Raw genomic sequence first — 22,543 nt, 5'->3', positions numbered from 1 at the left:
GCGCTGCCATAGATCAAATGAATATCAACTGCGTTTTTTTTAAATAGGAACCCTCCCTTTTTTTATTACATATTCGTGTAGTACGTAAAGAAATATGGAAAGATATAGATGTTCGTTCTTTCCGCAAGCTATGCGAGATTGGAATAATAGAGAATTGTGAAGGTGGTTTGATGAACACTTTGCCAGGCACTTAAATGTCATTTGCAGAGTATCCATGTAGATGTAGATGTATCGCACTCACATCGGAAAGACTTGAATACCACACGAATCCTTTGTCTACATCTCGGTGCTTACATACGCCATCGGAGTCGCGCTACGTTGTATATACATTGCAGCAATGTCCTCAAACGGAGACTTTGTGATCGCTCCTACATTATGAAGGAACTGATAACCTCATTTCATCGTGCTGACGGTATATCTGTCTTATGGATACTGCACTCGTCTGAAGCAACAGACGCTGAAAACCTATTTTTCATTGGTCTGGGATAAAGATATGACATTACATGTCAACAGGTAAGCGGAAATTGGTTTCCAAAGAAATCGCTACATTAGGGTAAAAACTCAAGCTTCCCAGCGATTACCTCCCGTCTTGGTTTCGAGTAATCCTAGTTGCTCATAAGGTGGCCTCGTGTAACAGTTTATCGGCAGCTGATTGCTCGACCTGCGTCATCGTGACGTCATCATGCCAGCGATCGTGTCAATCTCTGCGAGGCAGCTACAGTAGAAGCACAACCGCTCACATTGGAACGTAAACATCTGAGATTTCTCTTCACTGGTTCACGGGCGTCGCGTCGGATAATGTGGAAGTTGCACAGTATTTCAACAAGACAGCTACTACATCTAAATCTATGTGGCTGCTCTGCAAATCACATTTCATTGCCAGGCAGAGGGTTCATCGAACCACCTTCAGAGTAATTCTCTGTTATTCCACTCTCGAACAGCGCGCAGAAAAAACGAACACCTATAGCTTTCCGTGCGAGCTCTGAGTTTCCTTACTTTACTACACTACTGGCCATTAAAATTGCTACACCAGGAAGAAATGCAGATGATAAAACGAGTATTCATTCGACAAACATATTATACTAGAACCGACATGTGATTACATTTTCACGCAATTTGGGTGCATAGATCCTGAGAAATCAGTACCCAGAACAACCACCTCTGGCTGTAATAACGGCCTTAATACGCCTGGGCATTGAGTCAAACAGAGCTTGGATGGCATGTACAGGTACAGCTGCCCATGCTGCTTCAACACGATACCACAGTTCATGAAGACGTATTGTGACGAGCCAGTTGCTCGGTCACCATTGACCAGACGTTTTCAGTTGGTGAGAGATCTCGAGAATGTGCTGGCCAGGGCAGCAGTCGAACATTTTCTGTGTCCAGAAAGGCCCGTACAGGACCTGCAACATGCGGTCGTGCATTATCCTGCTGAAATGTAGGGTTTGGCAGGGACCGAATGAAGGGTAGAGCCACGGGTCGTAACACATCTGAATTGTAACGTCCACTGTTCAAAGTGCCGTCAATGCGAACAACAGGTGACCGAGACGTGTACCAATGGCACCCCATACCATCACGCCGGGTGATACGCCAGTATGGCGATGACGAATACACGCTTCCAATTTGCGTTCACCGCGATGTCACCAAACACGGTTGCAACCATCATGATGCTGTAAACAGAACAAGGATTCATCCGAAAAAATGACGTTTTGCCATTCGTGCACTCAGGTTCGTCGTTGAGTACACCATCGCAGGCGCTCCTGTCTGTGATGCAGCGTCAAGGGTAACTGCAGTCACGGTCTCCGAGCTGATAGTCCATGCTGCTGCAAACGTCGTCTAACTGTTCGTGCAGATGGTTGTTGTCATGCAAACGTCCCCATCTGTTGTCTCCGGGACCGAGACGTGGCTGCACGATCCGTTACAGCCATGCGGATAAGATGCCTGTCATCTCGACTGCTAGTGATACGAGGCCGTTGGGATCCAGCACGGCGTTCCGTATTATCCTCCTGAACCCACCGATTTCATATTCTGCTAACAGTCATTGGATCTCGACCAACGCGAGCTGCAGTGTCGCGATACGATAAACCGCAATCGTGATAGGCTACAATCCGACCTTTATCGAAGTCGGAATCGTGATGGTACGCATTTCTCCTCCTTACACGAGGCATCACAACAACGTTTCCCCAGCCAACGCCTGTCAACTGCTGTTTGTGTATGAGAAATCGGTTGGAAACTTTCCTCATGTGAGCACGTTGTAGGTGTCGCCACCGGCGCCAACCTTGTGTGAATGCTCTGAAAAGCTAATCATTTGCATATCACAGCATCTTCTTCCTGTCGGTTAAATTTTGCGTCTGTAGCGCGTCATCTTCGTGGTGTAGCAATTTTAATGGCCAGTAGTGTATAATGATCGTTCCTGCATCTGTAGGTCGGCGTCAACAAAATACAGGGTGTAATAAAGTCCGGGAGCACTTTTAATTATTTATTGCACAAGAACCAAACATTGTACAGATATCATTCATAAGTAATTTTGAAGAGAAACCCTGAAACTTTTTTTTTCGTGTATACTTCCACTGCGTAGTTTGGCAATTTGCCGATAGTCAGCGCTTGTTGCAAACGTGGCGAATTCATGTGCGGAGCGAGCTTTGTGTGTGTTGGAGTTCTAAACCTGGTAGTCAAGGGAACGCAGGATTCGGTTACAATTGTGGACGGGGCCGTAATCAGTTACTGTTGGTTCCCTTTTGCAATTACACACATTTACTTTAAAACGGTAATTCCAGACTCAGCAATAAATAAAGATATCACATGTTATTAATGAAAGAACAAACAACTGTGTAATTAATAGTGCTTTCAGTGCGTTACAATTTACCAAATGAGCATAAAATACAGACACAGCAAATAAATTTTTAAAAACATACCAATGTGATCCCAATTAGAATTTTAAGGCAAGTAACCACAGTCATAGCTGAAAGCCTTTAACGCCAAGAACAACATTTATAAAAAAATTTAACAAACACACTGTAAAACAGCAGCGCAATAGCAAAGGTTAATTTAAAAAGACAGGCAACTGATCACCAAACGGGTGAGACAAAATGATGATAAACTTGGTAGCACAATCATTTAAACCTGCTGTAACGCCAAGAGTGGCAATTATATAAAAAATTAAAAAAAAAAAAAATACAGTAAAACAGCAAATACAACAGCAAAAGTGTAATTTAAAAGGACAAGCAACTGATCACCAATAAGGTGAGACATAATGATGGTAAACTTGGTAGCACAATCATTTAAACCTGCTGTAACGCCAATAATGGCAATTATACAAAAAATTTCCGAAACATACAATAATAAAACACAAGGGCCAGTCACAGACAGTGCACTAGGAATCGACCTCTGAGTAGGTCCGGCAAAAAAACACTTTCGCGAGCGGTGAGATAGGCAGCCAAGAGCAGCATTCACTTCACAAGATGGTAACTCAGACTAGTGGCAGTCTAACGGATGACTAATGATAATCTTGCAGAGGCTGCCTGACGTCCAATAAACCAAATGCAAAGATGTAGAAATACGCCAAAGCTGGACTCTGCCCGCAGAATACTGTACTTAGAGCGCCCAGAACGAGAAAGAAATCACTACCACCAGAGTAGACGAATCGCCAACCAACCTACAATCAAGAAAGCTGTCAAAACTACACGCCTCACCGGTCAGCAGCGGCAAGGAAAGGAAATATACACTGCCGTTACATACACTAACCCCCAGGGCAGGTAACTGGGGCGTCAGCGGCCGCGAGGCAGGAAAAATACCGCTGGTTGAACTTAACAAATAGTAATAAACTGAACGCAATAAATAGTAATTATAACTCCAGGAAAGCTAACCAGATCCGCCTTCCCCAAGCACTCCACTCGCTGCTCTTCGCCTCGGCAACACTACGAGCAGCAACACGAACCCAAGCCACTGGAGAATCGGGAGGTCTCGCAATGGTGGAGGTTTCTCTACTTGAATCCAAATGCACTCAAAGCTTGCAGGATCCGGTTTACGACGAGATCGTGCAACCTCGTGACCACAGGTCTTTGATCCGGCAGTCCGTGCCCGCCGCCAGTGATGGCTCCTCCTGAGTCCCCAACCGAACTGCCACACTCACACGACCCGGAAAAACAACGAGGTCGCCCCAAAGACAGGGCCACACTTACTACATATCGATAACCGCCGCTGCTGCCACTAGCGGACAGGCAACGCTTGCTTAACCGAGTGGCGCCAGTCAACACGAGAAGACAAACAACCGCAACCATGCCAACTAAACGATGCAGTCTGGCCTCAAACAGAGGACGGAAACCCACAAACAGCAGCAACGCGAGCCGCGGCACGGCTCAGAGGTCGACAAAAACAAGTGTGCTACAGCTATTCAACGGACGTTTAGAACCAAGTACGGTAAGAAGCCACCAGTAAGGAAGGCCATTTACCACTGGCACAACAAATTCGTTACGACGTGTTGAGTGTGCCCGTCAAAAAGAAGCGGACGTCCCCGTGTGAGTGAAGTGAATGTGGACCGATTCTTCTACAGTTCTCGCATCTGTTGCGGACTTCTTTTCTAAATAGTGATATCACCTTTGTGACAGTCTTCGTGAAATAGCTTCCTTTCTCCAGCAAATATGAAATAAATGTAGTAGTCTCTTTTGTAGTAGGGTCTACATCTACATCTACATTTATACTCCGCAAGCCACCCAAAGGTGTGTGGCGGAGGGCATTTTACGTGCCACTGTCATTACCTCCCTTTCCTGTTCCAGTCGCGTATGGTTCGCGGGAAGAACGACTGTCTGAAAGCCTCCGTGCGCGCTCTAATCTCTCTAATTTTACATTCGTGATCTCCTCGGGAGGTATAAGTAGGGGGAAGCAATATATTCGATACCTCATCCAGAAACGCACCCTCTCGAAACCTGGCGAGCAATCTACACCGCGATGCAGAGCGCCTCTCTTGCAGAGTCTGCCACTTGAGTTTATTAAACATCTCCGTAACGCTATCATGGTTACCAAATAATCCTGTGACGAAACGCGCCGCTCTTCTTTGGATCTTCTCTATCTCCTCCGTCAAACCGATCTGGTACGGATCCCACACTGATGAGCAATACTCAAGTATAGGTCGAACGAGAGTTTTGTAAGCCACCTCCTTTGTTGATGGACTACATTTTCTAAGCACTCTCCCAATGAATCTCAACCTGGTACCCGCCTTACCAACAATTAATTTTATATGATCATTCCACTTCAAATTGTTCCGCACGCCTCCATATCGTAGCAGTTCAACGTTTATAACATACATATCTGTAGCGTTTCCGTTTTTTGTGCAGTAGAAGGCTTCTATTCATTCATCCATACATAAATGGTCTATGCATCCTGTTTCAGTTTCATCCTCTATATGCTCTGCAGAGCATGTTTCTTCATACCTCAAGTTCTTATAATGATCTAACCATTTAGATTGTTGGATGTTATTTATTTGAGCAACTTATCTTTGTGTTTGATTTAGCAATTTCATTGTCTTATAAGCTATCGTTTGCATTCCGTGAGTATCGTCTTCTGTTACGCTTGTAAACGTATCCCAAGGTTCTTGACGAGCTCGTTTCACTGCGTCTGATTTCTTGCATTTCTCTCTTGTTTGTAAATTTGATGCTACTCCTCTGTTGGTTCATTAAGATACTTAAGATAAGTTCGTATAACATTGCTGGAGAACAGCGATCTTTATTGTCATAAAACTATTTAAAAACAGTCTTGATCGGAACCGATGTTAACTTCTGACCAGCGTCGGCCTTTTATTTACGGTCCATCATCAGAGTTTGCACTATACCAACAAAAGTAAAAGTGCTATATTACATAGAGAAAGCAGTGATGCAAAAGTATACTCTAAACCGATGTACTATTATCCATCTGCATGACAGCAATGGCGCCTGAGCCGTAGGGCGGCCTCAGTCACTGTTAACTGATGCTGACGCTGACGGTTAGGCAGTCATGAGTTGTATAGGGTAGGGAGAGGGCGCTGCAGAGCCCAAGGCATCGTCGCCAGCCAATGGCGAACGGCTTACATATCGTTTTGAGTCTTCGTTTTTAAATATTTCAAATTTAACTATTCTGAATTTACATCAACAACTACATTTATACTCCGCAAGCCACCCAACGGTTTGTGGCGGAGGGCACTTTACGTGCCACTGTCATTACCTCCCTTTTCTGTTCCAGTCGCGTATGGTTCGCGGGAAGAACGACTGCCGGAAAGCCTCCGTGCGCGCTCGACTCTCTCTAATTTTACATTCGTGATGTCCTCGGGAGGTATAAGTAGGGGGAAGCAATATATTCGATACCTCATCCAGAAACGCACCCTCTCGAAACCTGGCGAGCAAGCTGCACCGCGATGCAGAGCGCCTCTCTTGCAGAGTCTGCCACTTGAGTTTGCTAAACATATCTATAACGCTAAAACGCTTACCAAATAACCCTGTGACGAAACGGGCCGCTCTTCTTTGGATCTTCTCTATCTCCTCTGTCAACCCGACCTGGTACGGATCCCACACTGATGAGCAATACTCAAGTATAGGTCGAACGAGTGTTTTGTAAGCCACCTCTTTTTTTGATGGACTACATTTTCTAAGGATTCTCCCAATGAATCTCAATCTGGCACCTGCCTTACCAACAATTAAGTTTATATAATCATTCCACTTCAAATCGTTCCGCACGCATACTCCCAGATATTTTATAAAAGTAACTGCTACCAGTGTTTGTTCCGCTATCATATAATCATACAATAAAGGATCCTTCTTTCTATGTATTCGCATTACATTACATTTGTCTATGTTAAGGGTCAGTTGCCACTCCTTTCACCAAGTGCGTATCCGCTGCAGATCTTCCTGCATTTCGCTGCAATTTTCTAGGCTAATGCTGCAACTTCTCTGTATACTACAGCATCATCCGCGAAAAGCCGCATGGAACTTCCGACACTATTTACTAGGTCATTTATATATATTGTAAAAAGCAATGGTCCCATAACACTCCCCTGTGGCACGCCAGAGGTTACTTTAACGTCTGTAGACGTCTCTCCATTGAGGACAAAATGCTGTGTTCTGTTTGCTAAAAACTCTTCAATCCAGCCACACAGCTGGCCAGATATTCCGTAGGCTCTTACTTTGTTTATCAGGCGACAGTGCGGAACTGTATCGAACGCCTTCCGGAAGTCAAGGAAAATAGCATCTACCTGGGAGCCTGTATCTAATATTTTCTGGGTCTCATGAACAAATAAAGCGAGTTGGGTCTCAAACGATCGCTGTTTGCGGAATCCATGTTGATTCCTACAGAATAGATTCTGGGTTTCCAGAAATGACATGATACGCGAGCAAAAAACATGTTCTAAAATACTACAACAGATCGATGTCAGAGATATAGGCCTATAGTTTTGCGCATCTGCTCGACAACACTTATTGAAAACTGGAACTACCTGTACTCTTTTCCAATCACTTGGAACCTTCCGTTCCTCTAGAGACTTGAGGTACACGGCTGTTAGAAGGGGGCATTTACTAGGTGCATTAACTATTTCATTTATGGTTCATAATCTATGGTACAGCTGCGGTAAGAAGCTCAACATCTGTTCTCTGCTTGGAAACCATCTCCGTTATAGATACCACTTTGAAGTGTAGGTGCAATGCCGTTACGTACCGCAGCTCCATGAAACTATAGCGACTGAAGAGGGAAATTCCGCGACGTCCCACAACAAATTCCGCATTTTTTAAATCGAAACTGGCCGAGAAAATAAAATTGTTGCATTATTTATTGAATGCCGCTCGTATTTTACGTACGTAAGAACGTTAACTTTGAATCCCTGGATCACGCTAACGGATCATGATATCGAGAAAGTTTCGACGTTCACCGAGAACATGCAGTACAGTTGACATGTTGTCGAATACTGGCTCCCCACGAAATGTCAGATGTACAAGTTGATGATTTTACATCTGCCATTTCGTGGTGAGCCAATATTTTTCTTAATTTATGGCCAACTTTGAGATTGACAACATGTTAAGTATCCTGCAATATACACTAATGGCCATTAAAATTACTACACCAATAAGAAATGCAGATGATAAACGGGTATTCATTGGAAAAATATATTATACTAGGACTGACATGTGATTATTTTTTCACGCAATTTGGATGCATAGGTCCTGAGAAACAGTACACAGAACAACCACCTCTGTCCGTAATAACGGCATTTATACGCCCGGGCGTTGAGTCAAAAAGAGCTTGGATGGCGTGTGCAGGTACAGCTGCTCATGCAGCTTCAACACGATACCACAGTTCATCAAGAGTAGTGACTGGCGTATTGTGACGAGCCAGTTGCTCGGCCACCGTTGACCAGACGTTTTCAATTAGTGAGAGATCTGGAGAATGTGCTGGCCAGGGCAGCGGTCGAACATTTTCTGTATCCAGAAATGCCCGTACAGGCCTGCAACATGCGGTCGTGCCTTATCCTGCTGAAATGTAGGGTTTTGCAAGGATCGAATGAAGGGTAGAGCCACGGGTCGTAACACATTTGAAATGTAACGTCCACTGTTCAAAGTGCCGTCAATGCGAACAAGAGGTGACCGAGACGTGTAACCAATGGCACCCCATACCATCACGTCGGGTAATACGCCAGTATGGCGATGACGAATACACGGTTCCAATGTGCGTTCACCGCAATGTCGCCAAACACGGATGCCACCATCATGATGCTATAAACAGAACCTAGATTCATCCGAAAAAATGACTTTTTGCCATTCGTGTACCCAGGTTCGTCGTTGAGTACACCATCGCAGGCGCTCCTGTCTGTGATGCAGCGTCAAGGGTAACCAAAGCCATGGTCTCCGAGCTGATAGTCCATGTTGCTGCAAACGTCGTCGAACTGTTCGTGCAGATGGTTGTTGTCTTGCAAACGTCCCCATCTGTTGACTCGGGGATCGAGACGTGGCTGCATGATCCGTTACAGCCATGCGGATAAGATGCCTGTCATCTCGACTGCTAGTGATACGAGGCCGTTGGGATCCAGCACGGCGTTCCGTATTACCCTCCTGAACCCAGCGATCCCATAGTCATTGGATCTCGACCAACGCGAACAGCAATGTCGCGATACGATAAACCGCAATTGCGATATGCTACAATCCGACCTTTGTCAAAGTCGGAAACGTGATGGTACGCGTTTCTCATCCCAACACGAGGCATCGCAACAACGTTTCACTAGGCAACGCCGGTCAACTTCTCTTTGTGTATGAGAAATCGGTTGGAAACTATCCTCATGTCAGCACGTTCTAGGTGTCGCTACTGGCTCCAGCCTTGTGTGAAAGCTCTGAAAAGCTAATCATTTGCATATCACAGCATCTTCTTCCTGTCGGTTAAATTTCGCGTCTGTAGCACGTTATCTTCTTGATGTAGCAACTTTAATGGCCAGTAGTGTATGTTAAGGCCATAAAAATCATTCTTGAAAATGGCATAAAAGGCCGATACCTGGGTTTTACTTAGATAAACTATAAAACAGTCAAATGGCGGTGTGTTCCTTTAAAAAAATACTTTATGACTGTTGCTCAGGAACATCAAAAATCGATTTGTTGAAGCTGTCGATTCGAGGAACAGGGACCTGTTGATCCGTGTGTGGAATGATACGGACTACCGTTTCGATGTTTCTCGGACAACGCATGATGATCATGTCGAGTGTATTGTTTATAGTGGGTCTAAAACAAGTTGCGGTTTTTGACAGTTTATTACGCAGCGAGTGGAGGGGAGCGTAGTTCGAGCGTGCTGTGCGCATCAGCACGTGACCGCAGTATAAAGTCAGGCGGAAGAGGCGCTGCGCTTGACTGTGTGCAGAGCAACTCGGCCGATCAGCGAACTTCCTTAAACGATTTTAAAGAAACTATTCGGTAATAAACTTTCATTCCCGCACATATTATAGTTTAATTAGCCAGCTTCATGCTGAACCTCCTATCATTTCGTTAATGGGAATAGTTATTGCGATATTTCGATAGTATGTAAACTGCTGCAAGAAATTCATAGTTTGCGAAGAAAAATAGGTATCGTTATGAATGTGTTTGGTGCGTGTTAGGTTACGTGTTGCTGCGTATTAAACGTAGATAACATATTGAACTATTCTTTTAACTTGGAAGGATGTCGCTGTTTCCAATCTAGAGAAAATGGAATTTATGTACGGCGCTCCGTCATGAATTCGTGAGTCAGTGAATACTAGAACGAAATATTCATAAATTCCTCGTATGTCATAGATGGTTTGAGATATCGAAACACGATTTTGGTAAATGACAGCGCGCAGAGACAAGAGTGTTTTGTCATATGATTAATTTGCAAAAATTCCATGTCTACCGCGATATTCAAGCGACTACAGGTTTTTTCAGTGAAATAATGTAGTAATTGAGGGCCATCGATAGAATGTAATTATTCAGGGCCATCGATAGCTGATGAAACGAGAACTTCTATGGGTTTTGTAACAATACAAGTAAAGAAATTACGAGTTTGTTTTTATACTGACAATGAACTGTTCATAAACTATTGACCTGACTTGCACTCAGTTGTTAGTTTAATATTACACTATTCCAGGATTCTGTCGCAATTTCAAGTGAATTAGAATATTAGTGAGATGAATATTTCTAAACTCTTGTGTTTTGACAAAAAAAAAGCAGGTTTTAACATGGCAACAAGAGAAGCTACGTATTTCTCAAAACTCGCGACAGTCCTTCATGAATTAATGTCTCCTTAAGTACTTTCTTGGTATGGCTGACAACTCAAGATCAGTCCTGTCGTGCAACATTTACAGCGGCTTCTTTTTTCGGAGGAAGCCTGATTAAACTATTTTCTTTACCGTTAGCCAGTTAGTCGACCTGATGGCGTGAATTTAAGGCTTGTACGGCCCTACAAGTTCCATTAACTTCGTCTTATACAGCTTCAACTTTATCTCATGGAACATTTTTTTGTACCTGGGGCAAAATATCCGCTTTCCTCCACTGCATTGTTGTTGGAGCTTTATGCATTAAAAAAAGAGTGTATGGCGTTTTGTCCTTTAGTACTGCCGAATTCCGAGGAACGTTTTGCAACAGGACGTTCTTCCTAGCCGGTGAACGTGTTCTTGGACCACACTTCTATTGCAAATCCCGTATTCAGATGTGCTGCACTGTTGTTATTAATCCGACGCCAACACAAAACAGTTGTTAACAATACCTGACGACTACAGTACAATTCAACTCTAGAAAATATTACTATACGAGAGCTGACGAACGTTGATGCATCTAATGCGTGAGACCACGTGATACTCTTTATTCATGGTACGACGACAGGGGCGCTGTACCAGCTGAAGCGCTTGCGCCGGCGGAAGTGGCCGTGCGGTTAAAGGCGCTGCAGTCTGGAACCGCAAGACCGCTACGGTCGCAGGTTCGAATCCTGCCTCGGGCATGGATGTTTGTGATGTCCTTAGGTTAGTTAGGTTTAACTAGTTCTAAGTTCTAGGGGACTAATGACCTCAGCAGTTGAGTCCCATAGTGCTCAGAGCCATTTTTTGAAGCGCTGGCGGCGTGGTAGAGAAAGCCGGCTCGCCGTTCGTGTTGCTTGGCAACGGCACCACGTCCCCCTCCGGCCAACCAAACGTCAAAAGCCGCAACTAATTTTTAAAAAAATGGTTCAAATGGCTCTGAGCACTATGGGACTTAACTACTGAGGTCATCAGTCCCCTAGAACTTAGAACTACTGAAACCTAATTAACCTAAGGATATCACACACATCCATGCCCGAGGCAGGATTCGAACCTGCGACCGTAGCGGTCGTGCGGTTCCAGACTGTAGCGCCTAGAACCGCACGGCCAACCCGGCCGGCCTAATTTTAAACGCACTATAGTTCTGCACGAACGTTAAAACTTTGAACCTTTTTCCATCCAATGAGATGCGTAATGTGTTCCTGTCTTTGACTCTTTGTAATAAACAAAATCAGTTTTTTTCTTCTTGAATCATCCCCCTAGATACATTTGTAATTTGGTATACATTCTGATGTTGCAGTCTTAATGGATAGCAATGTAGTGGTAAGTTGTGTAACATTGTCTTGCAGTCGCTTGCGGAGCTTCGGTAGTTACAGGGTGACAATTATTGAGCTATGCGATATAACATCGTCATAACTTCTTAACGGTTTGCGTTAGGACGTTCAAACTGCACGGTTGGTCGCGGGGCACGATGGGAATTAGTATGGTTTGGTTTAGCGACGAAGCCCACATTCATTTGCATGGGAGCGTCAGTAAGCAAAACTGGCGCCTTTGGGGGACTGAGAATCCGTATTTCGCGATCGAGAAGTCTCTTCAGCCTCAACAGCTGACTGTGTGGTGTGCAGTCTCCACTCACGGAATAACCGATGTGGTATTCCTCGATGGCACTGTGACTACCGAACGGTACGTGAAGGTTTTGGAAGATGATTTTATCCTCATCATCCGAAGTGACGCTAATTTTGACAAATGTGTAAGTAGGCTGTTTAGGTTTTTATGTTGGTAACGCCACGTGGCGCTCTGTGTGAAAATCACTGGCTACACTGTGTGCAGTCTGTGGCTGGTTGGCATTGTTGGAATATTCGCTAGTGTAGTGTTGGGCATTTGGATGTGAACAGCACGTAGCGTTGCGCAATTGGAGGTGAGCCGCCAGCAGTGGTGGATGTGGGGAGAGAGATGGCAGTTTTGAGAGCGGACGATCTGGACGTGTGTCCGTCAGAAAAACGAAATTTGTAAGACTGGATGTCATGAACTGATAAAAAATGACTTTTGAACACTATTAAGGTAAATACATTGTTTGTTCTCCATCAAACTCTTTCATTTGCTAACTATGCCTACCAGTAGTTAGTGCCTTCAGTAGTTAGAATCTTTTATTTAGCTGGCAGTATTGGCGCTCGCTGTATTGCAGTACTTTGAGTAACGAAGATTTTTTTTGAGGTAAGTGATACATGAAAGGTGTAGGTTATTGTTAGTCAGGGCCATTCTTGTGTAGGGATTATTGAAAGTCAGATTGCATTGCGCTAAAAATATTGTGCGTCAGTTTAGTGATGATCAGAATAAGTAAAGAGAAAACTGTTTGAGTACGTTGAGTTTTGCTCAGCTGTTTGAAAATCAAATAACGTAGAAGTTTACCAGCATAGTCATTGATAATTTTTCTAAGGGGACGTTACAGATGTAGTTCATGCAAGACGGAGCTCGACCCATCGAAGCAGGAGTGTGTTTGATGTTCCGGAGGAGCACTTTGGGACCACATTCTGGCTCTGGGGTACCGAGAGGCCACTGGCATGGGCCTCGATTGGCCACCATATTCTCCGGATCTAAACACACGCGACTCCTTTTTGTGGGGCTATATTAAAGACAAGGTGTACAGCAATAACCCCATAAACATTGCTAAGCTGAAACAGCGATTCAGGAGGTCATCGACAGCATCGATGTTCTGACACTGCAGTGGGTCATGCAGAATTTCGTTATTCGCCTGCGCCACATTATCACCAATGATGGCAGCCATATCGTACATGCCATAGCCTAAATCCGAATATCTGTACTGACGTTTATGTGTTGAATAAAGTGTGTGCATGCCGTAGTTTATAACTTATGTAGGTTTTTTTTCATGTAATTCATTAATTGTCATCCCTTATTACCAGTTACATCACAAACTCAGGCTCGTCGCCAATGACGAGTGCTGAAGACGATGGACACGATGCGCACTCGATTCGAGTTGTCTGCCGGGCTGAATGTGTGCGTGTGTTGTGTTTCAGGGCTGGATGACGTGGGCACGTCGCGCAACTGCAGCATCCACCGGGTAACGGTGACCCCGTGCAGGGAGGCGGCCCAGAACAAACCCTGCAGGCTGCTCAAGGCCCGCAGCGCCGGCATCTCCTTCACCTACACTCCAGGTCAGTGCAAACTACCACTCATTGACCCTTTCTCTACCACTCAGCCACATTGTATCCTGCATTGGCTTATCACTGAACTAGTGGGAATTTACTGCATGTTATTGCTATGTATTAGTATCTCACTAGTAAAAAGGAACCTCGCTAATGGTTGGTTGCTTGGTTGATTTTTTTTGTGGGGGGGGGGGGGGGAGGGGACCAAATAAGTCATCGGTCCCATCGGATTAGGGAAAGATAGGGAAGAAAGTCGGCATTTCCCTTTCAAAGGAACCATCCTGGCATTTGCCTGAAGTGATATAGGGAAATCATGAAAAATCTAAATCAGGATAGTTGGACACCGGTTTGAACCGTCGTCCTCCCAAATGGTTTACAGAATTCTTATACACTGAAGCGCCAAAGAAACTGATATAGGTATAGGTATTCAAATACAGAGATATGTAACCAGTTGGCAGTGCCTATATAAGACACCAGGTGTATGCGCAGTTGTTAGATCGGTTATTACTGGCAGGCCATCAAGATTTAACTGCGTTTGAACATGGTGTTGTAGCCGGTGCACGGGCGATGGGACACAGCATCTCTGAGGCAGCGATGAAGTGAGGATTTTTCCTGTGCGACCGTTTCACGAGTGTATCGTGAGTATCAGGAATCCTGTAAAACATCAGATCTCCAACATCGCAAGGACCAGAAAAAGATCCTGCAAGAACGGGAGCAACGACGACCGAAGAGAATTGTTAACGAGAGAAAAGTGCAGCCCTTCCGCAAATTGCTGCATATTTCAATGCTGGGCCATCAACAAGTGTTAGCCTGCGAACAATTCAACGAAAGATCATCGATATGGGCGTTTGGAGTCGAAGGCTCACTCGTGTACCCTTGATGACTGCACGACACAAAGCTTTACGCCTCCCTTGGCCCCGTCAACACCGACATTAGACTGTTAATGACTGGAAACATGTTGCCTGGTCGAGCGAGTCTCGTTTCAAATTGTATCGAGCGGATGGACGTGTACAAGTGTGGAGACAGTCTCATGAATCCATGGACCCTGCATGTCAGCAGGGGATTGTTCAAGCTGGTGGAGGCTCTATAATGGTGTGGAGCGGGTGCAGTTGGAGCGATATGAGAATCCTGATACATTTAGATACGACTTTGGCAGGTGATAAGTACGTAAGCATCCTGTCTGATGACCTGCATCCATTCATGTCCAGTGTTAATTCCCACTGACTTGGGCAATTCCAGCAGGACAATAGGACACCCCAGTCGTCCAGAATTGCTACAGGGTAGCTCCAGGAACACTCTTCTGAGTTTAAACACTTCCGCTGGCCACCAAACTTCCCGGACTTGAACATTATTGACTATATCTGGCATGCCATGCAACGTGCTGTTCAGTAGAGATCTCCACCCCCTCGTACTCTTACGGATTTATGGACAAACCTGAAGGATTCTTGCTGTCAGTTCTCTCTAGCGCAACTTCAGACATTAGTCAAGTCCATGTCACGTCGTGTTGCGGCACTTCTGCGTGCTCACGGGGGCCCTATACGATATTAGGCAAGCGTACGGCCGGCCGCCGTGGTCTAGCGGTTCTAGGCGCTCAGTCCGGAACCGCGCGACTGCTACGGTCGCAGGTTCGAATCCTGCCTCGGGCATGGATGTGTGTGATGTACTTAGGTTAGTTAGGTTTAAGTAGTTCTAAGTTTTAGGGGACTCATGACCACAGATGTTAAGTCCCATAGTGCTCAGAGCGATTTGAACCATTTTTGAAGCAGGTGTACCAATTTCTTTGGCTCTTCAGGGTATTACACCTTCCACGAGTAGATTACGCAGTGTTCAAGCTTCATTGTTGACCCTGTGCCCTGCTCCGCTCCATATTATCGCATCGAATTACACTGCGTAGCGGAATTGAAGGATCAGTTTTACAAAACCCGGTAATAGTCTCCCATTGCGACATTTTAAATTATGAAATGATAATTAAATCAAGACCCTAATCTGCCGACAGGCGTTGATATACTGCAACGCGCACAGGTGAAAAATGTGTGCCTTGACCCGGACTCGAACCCGGGATCTCCTGCTTACATGGCAGATGCACTATCCATCTGAGCCACCGAGGGCACAGAGGATAGTGCGATTGCAGGGACTTATTCCTTCCACGCTCCCCGTGAGACCCACATTCCCAACTTAATGTCCACTCATTACATTCGTAGTGCCCCTGCCCATTACACTCATTACTCACAGCAGACAATCTTACCGAGTCCCGTAAGAGTTCGGGCAATGCGTGTGCATCCAGCACAGAGGAAGGTCAATGGCCAATTAGCCTTAACTATATGAAGATGGTATCTGTTCTTGCAGACATGTCCGAAATAATAGATACCATCAGTGACCGTGCAACTCTCTGGAATGAAATGATAATTAAATCACTGACAAGGGGAGGCCGCCAATTGTGAAATTCAGATTCGATTCATACTGCGCATAATAAAAGCTCATGGACAGAGTTGTAATGTGGCAAAGCACCAAGATGCACTTCTCAGCCGTTGTCGAGAAAATCGACAGTTAAAAGAAACCGTTGCGGTGAAATACTCTCTACGATTAATAATTTTCTACAGCCTCGTGGCGCAGCGGTAAGTGCTCGGGTTCGTAATCCGGTCGCCGGATCGAATCTCGCGCCATGCAATTTTTTTATTATTAGTTTTTTGTAATATTAATGAATTGCTTATGCGTGTTGGTGAATGCGGATCGCTCTCCAATTGTACCGCCTCCATTTTTCCGTTTGGGTGTACCAAAGCTCTCCCGTCCACACTGATTTTCGACGATGTTATAAGCTGTGCTAGGGACCGCATCTACCTTCTTTCGAAGTTAGCAGGCAACCACGCTGTTATGCGGCGGCTCGTTTCGGCCCATTCAACATCTGTCCTTCAAGTGTAACGAGCGAGTAACGGAGTTTATATTTCATACATGCCGCAGCAAATTTGTGTTCGTGGGGTCTCTATTCTAATTCGAACGTTTGACTTACGCTATATGCATTCGTTTCGCAATACCGTTTCTACGTCTTCCGTTAACTGTACGTGGTTAACATTATGAAGACAATTAATAACATTTGTGAAATACAACTTTGTTTGCGGAAAACATAATGGTGTTCGAAGTCGCCAGTCTTTCCACGACAAACGACTTTCAACAACTCATTATATGCATAATTGTTGCAACTGATTGCCGGGAATTATATATATATATATATATATATATATATATATATATATATATATATATATATGAATTACAAAAAACAAATACTGAAAAAAAGGGTTGCATGGCGCGAGATTCGATCCGGCGACCTTCGGATTACGTACCCGAGCGCTAACCGCTGCGTCACGACGCTGTAGAAAATTATTAATCGTAGAGAGTATTTCACCGCAACGGTTTCTTTTAACTGTCGATTTTCTCGACAACGGCTGAGAAGTGCATCTTGGTGCTTTGCCACATTACACCTCTGGCCATGAGGTTTTATTATGCGCAGTATGAATCGAATCTGAATTTCACAATTGGCGGCCTCCCCTTGTGAGTGTAATGGGCAGGGGCACTACGAATGTAGTGTGTAGAGATTGAGTTGGGAATGTGGGTCTCACGGGGAGCGTGCAACGGATAAATCCCTGCAGTCGCACTATCCTCTGTGCCCTCGCTGCCATGTAAGCAGTAGATCCCGGATTCGAGTCCCGATCGGGGCACACATTTTCAACTGTGCCCGTTGATGTATATCAACACCTGTCGGCAGCTTAGGATCTTGATTTAATTATCATTTCATTCTAGAGAGCTGCACGGTCACCTATGGTATCTGTTCTTTCGGACAAGTCCGGAAGAACAGATACCATCTTCATATATTTTAAATTATGCTCAAAGGTGCCAACAACAATACTCTGTGACGATGAAAAAGCGAGGCGCCGTGCGCCGTCACGTTCTGGCTCGGCGACACTCCAGACAGTAAGGAGTCGACACGTACAGAAAAAGGGTCGCAGCGCAGTAGTCCACGCGACGTGTAAGCTGCGTTGATGATGTCACACCGACAGCAAATTTTACCAAAACTCTTCACAACGCCACTCTGGACGTATCACGCGATGGGAACCTCGTCACATTCTCTCTTACCCACATTTCACCCCTTCTTTTGACGCCTCTACGATGGATATCTGAACTTTGACGCCCAGCACTGAAATCACGCGGTTTTCTTAGGAGTGGCCCAGGAAAATATTTCTGGCACATCACCACTCAGAATCTACACGAAGAGGCCTCAGAGGATGGGATAACGGGCGTGAAAGAAACTACTGCTTTCCTTGGGTCGTTGATTCCCACACATTTCGCGGTCACAAACGACAGTTCGCCGTGTGATGAGCAACAGTACGCGAAGGAACTTGCCCCCCTCCTTGTAGCGGTGTACCGTAGGTCTCTAGAAGAGCGTAACGTTCCAAAGGATTGGAAAAGGGCACAGGTCATCCCCGTTTTCAAGAAGGGACGTCGAACAGATGTGCAGAACTATAGACCTACACTCCTGGAAATTGAAATAAGAATACCGTGAATTCATTGTCCCAGGAAGGGGAAACTTTATTGACACATTCCTGGGGTCAGATACATCACATGATCACACTGACAGAACCACAGGCACATAGACACAGGCAACAGAGCATGCACAATGTCGGCACTAGTGCAGTGTATATCCACCTTTCGCAGCAATGCAGGCTGCTATTCTCCCATGGAGACGATCGTAGAGATGCTGGATGTAGTCCTGTGGAACGGCTTGCCATGCCATTTCCACCTGGCGCCTCAGTTGGACCAGCGTTCGTGCTGGACGTGCAGACCGCGTGAGACGACGCTTCATCCAGTCCCAAACATGCTCAATGGGGGACAGATCCGGAGATATTGCTGGTTAGGGTAGTTGACTTACACCTTCTAGAGCTTGTAGGGTGGCACGGGATACATGCGGACGTGCATTGTCCTGTTGGAACAGCAAGTTCCCTTGCCGGTCTAGGAATGGTAGAACGATGGGTTCTATGACGGTTTGGATGTACCGTGCACTATTCAGTGTCCCCTCGACGATCACCAGTGGTGTACGGCCAGTGTAGGAGATCGCTCCCCACACCATGATGCCGGGTGTTGGCCCTGTGTGCCTCGGTCGTATGCAGTCCTGATTGTGGCGCTCACCTGCACGGCGCCAAACACGCATACGACCATCATTGGCACCAAGGCAGAAGCGACTCTCATCGCTGAAGACGACACGTCTCCATTCGTCCCTCCATTCATGCCTGTCGCGACACCACTGGAGGCGGGCTGCACGATGTTGGGGCGTGAGCGGAAGACGGCCTAACGGTGTGCCGGATCGTAGCCCAGCTTCATGGAGACGGTTGCGAATGGTCCTCGCCGATACCCCAGGAGCAACAGTGTCCCTAATTTGCTGGGAAGTGGCGGTGCGGTCCCCTACGGCACTGCGTAGGATCCTACGGTCTTGGCGTGCATCCGTGCGTCGCTGCGGTCCGGTCCCAGGTCGACGGGCACGTGCACCTTCCGCCGACCACTGGCGACAACATCGATGTACTGTGGAGACCTCACGCCCCACGTGTTGAGCAATTCGGCGGTACGTCCACCCGGCCTCCCGCATGCCCACTATACGCCCTCGCTCAAAGTCCGTCAACTGCACATACGGTTCACGTCCACGCTGTCGCGGCATGCTACCAGTGTTAAAGACTGCGATGGAGCTCCGTATGCCACGGCAAACTGGCTGACACTGACGGCGGCGGTGCACAAATGCTGCGCAGCTAGCGCCATTCGACGACCAACACCGCGGTTCCTGGTGTGTCCGCTGTGCCGTGCGTGTGATCATTGCTTGTACAGCCCTCTCGCAGTGTCCGGAGCAAGTATGGTGTATCTGACACACCGGTGTCAATGTGTTCTTTTTTCCATTTCCAGGAGTGTATATCTCTAACGTCGATCAGTTGTAGAATTTTGGAACACGTATTACCTTCGAGTATAATGACTTTTCTGGAGACTAGAAATCCACTCTGTAGGAATCAGCATGGGTTTCGAAAAAGACGATCGTGTGAAACCCAGCTCGCGCTATTCGTCCACGAGACTCAGACGGCCGTAGACACGGGTTCACAGGTAGATGCTGTGTTTCTTGACTTCCGCAAGGCGTTCGATACAGTTCCCCACAGTCGGTTAATGAACAAAGTAAGAGCATATGGACTATCAGACCAATTGTGTGATTGGATTAGAGAGTTCCTAGATAACAGAACGCAGCATGTCATTCTCAATGGAGAGAAGTCTTCCGAAGTAGGAGTGATTTCAGGTGTGCCGCAGGGGAATGTCGTGGGACCGTTTCTATTCACAATATATATAAATGACCTTGTCGATAACATCAGAAGTTCACTGAGGCCTTTTGCGGATGATGCTGTAGTATATCGAGAGGTTGTAACAATGGAAAATTGTACTGAAATGCAGGTTGATCTGCAACAAGTTGACGCATGGTGCAAGGAATGGCAATTGAATCTCAATGTAGACAAGTGTAATGTGCTGCGAATACACAGAAAGAAAGATCCTTTATCATTTAGCTACAATATAGCTGGTCAGCAACTGGAAGCAGTTAATTCCATAAATTATCTGGGAGTAGGCATTAGGAGTGATTTAAAATGGAATGACCATATAAAATTAATCGCCGGTAAAGTAGATGCCAGACTGAGATTCATTGGAAAAATCCTAAGGAAATGCAGTCAGAAAACAAAGGAAGTAGGTTACAGTACACTTGTTCGCCCACTGCTTTAATACTGTTTACCGGTGTGGGATCCATACCAGATAGAGTTGATAGAAGAGACAGAAGATCCAACGGAGAGCAGCGCAATTCATCACAGGATCATTTAGTAATCGCGAAAGCGTTACGGAGATGATAGACAAACTCCAGTGGAAGAATCTGCAGGAGAGAGCTCGGTACGGGCTTTTGTTGAAGTTTCGAGAACATACCTTCACCGAGGAGTCAAGCCGTATATTGCTCCCTCCTACGTATATCTCGCGAAGAGACCATGAGAATAAAATCAGAGAGATTAGAGCCCACACAGAGGCATACCGACAATCCTTCTTTCCACGAACAATACGAGACTGGAATAGAAGGGAGAACCGATAGAGGTACTCAAGGTACCCTCCGCCACACACCGTCAGGTGGCTTGCGGATTATGGATGTAGATGTAGATATTTGATACTGGCTGATACCTCCCGGGGAAATCAGCCCTTCTGGCGGACATCGTGGGGCTGCAACCCCACTGAACGTGATCCCACCCCTTTCGTGCGCAGCGCAACAGCAATTTCTGCTCTCTTGTACAAATTCGGTCCACTAGGAATGGTTCAAAACCATTCGACGAAATTTGAACGTGATCCGAAGCAGCAAAGGGTATATATCATTTCTCAGCCCTCTTGCGCCCTCCTATGGCGAGGTCACGGGGGGGGGGGGGGGAGGAGATTGGGGGGGGGGGAGGCATGACATTCACAAATGAGTAAATAAATCGGTAGAAGGTCACTAACAGCTCCCTCTCACACGGTTAGACAAAATACTCAGTGACACCTGCCACCCTTTATTGAGAATTTTAAAAATGTGGGTTTAGAGACACAACCTGCGAAGTAGTCATAGGATCAATTATTCAAAATGACAGTCACCCGCGATGAGGTCATCTTCAGGGCAATTTACACCATTTGGTCGCTCGCTGGAGTCGTCACCCTGCCTGTGTGTAAATTGCCCTGAAGAGGACCCCATCGCGGGTTGAAACCGGTTGGCGGCAAAGCAAATAATGCGATTGTGACTGTCATTTTGAATAATTGATTATAAGTAAATTAATCGCTGTTTATCTCCATACAACTATGTTGTCTAAGAAAAGTAGTCATAGGAGTCAGCAGGCAGGCAGCTGAATCGTAGCGGCATCAATAGGTTGCATGCCTGCATGCATGTATGACTACCTCACAGGTTGTCTCTCTCAATGTACATTTTTTAAAATCTCAATAAAGATGGGCATGTCCCACCGAGGGTTTGCCGATCGATTGGGTCTTAGAGAGGCCCTTTGCCATTTTATTCAATCATTTGTCAATGTCGCACCCCTCCGTGATCACGCCACAGAAGGTCGCGAGTAAGAGGGCTGAGAAAGGATATGCACTCTTTGCTGCTTCGAATCACGTTCTAACTTCTTTCAATGGTTGTAAACGGTCTCTGTTGGTTACAAGCTGTACACCATAGCAAAAACTGCAGTTGCACTGCACGCCAAAGTTGTGAGACGGCGTTCAGTGGGGTTGCTAGCCCACTTTGAGAAGGGCTGTCCCATCCAAGAGGTGTTGGCAGTGTCAAAGGTTGTCAAGCACGTTGTCTTGATACTCATCAGGTCTCAGGAGAGGAATGGTTTCAATGACGCCCTTTCTAATATCCGCCAAGGCCATTTCGTGTCGGTTCTGAATGGGCAGGGTTGACACAAGTTCTGGAAATCAGGGAATTTCAAACGTATGAGAGAAATCAGCGAAATTTGAAAAAAAAACACTGGAAAAAACTCGTTTTGGTATCAGTAGCATGAAATTGTTTGTTTACTGAAACGTCATGCTTCGTCCCTGGCTGGGCGCAGCTGAGTTTGTA

The 22,543-nt window shown here is 45.8% G+C and overlaps 1 protein-coding gene across 1 annotated transcript in view; it reads left to right on the top strand.

The window, feature by feature from the left end:
* LOC126425054 (MD-2-related lipid-recognition protein-like) overlaps positions 1–22,543 on the top strand; it is a 102,988-nt gene that overhangs the window by 31,606 nt on the left and 48,839 nt on the right. Inside the window, exon 2 of the mRNA XM_050087964.1 lies at positions 13,780–13,917. Within this exon, the coding sequence (XP_049943921.1) occupies positions 13,780–13,917 (138 nt within the window). The remainder of the gene's footprint in view (positions 1–13,779; positions 13,918–22,543) is intronic.

Source organism: Schistocerca serialis, chromosome 10 (genome assembly GCF_023864345.2).
Source record: "Schistocerca serialis cubense isolate TAMUIC-IGC-003099 chromosome 10, iqSchSeri2.2, whole genome shotgun sequence".
NCBI lineage: Eukaryota > Metazoa > Arthropoda > Insecta > Orthoptera > Acrididae > Schistocerca > Schistocerca serialis.
The sequence above is the reverse complement of the archived record's forward strand: the minus strand, read 5'-3'. Positions and strand labels throughout refer to the sequence as shown.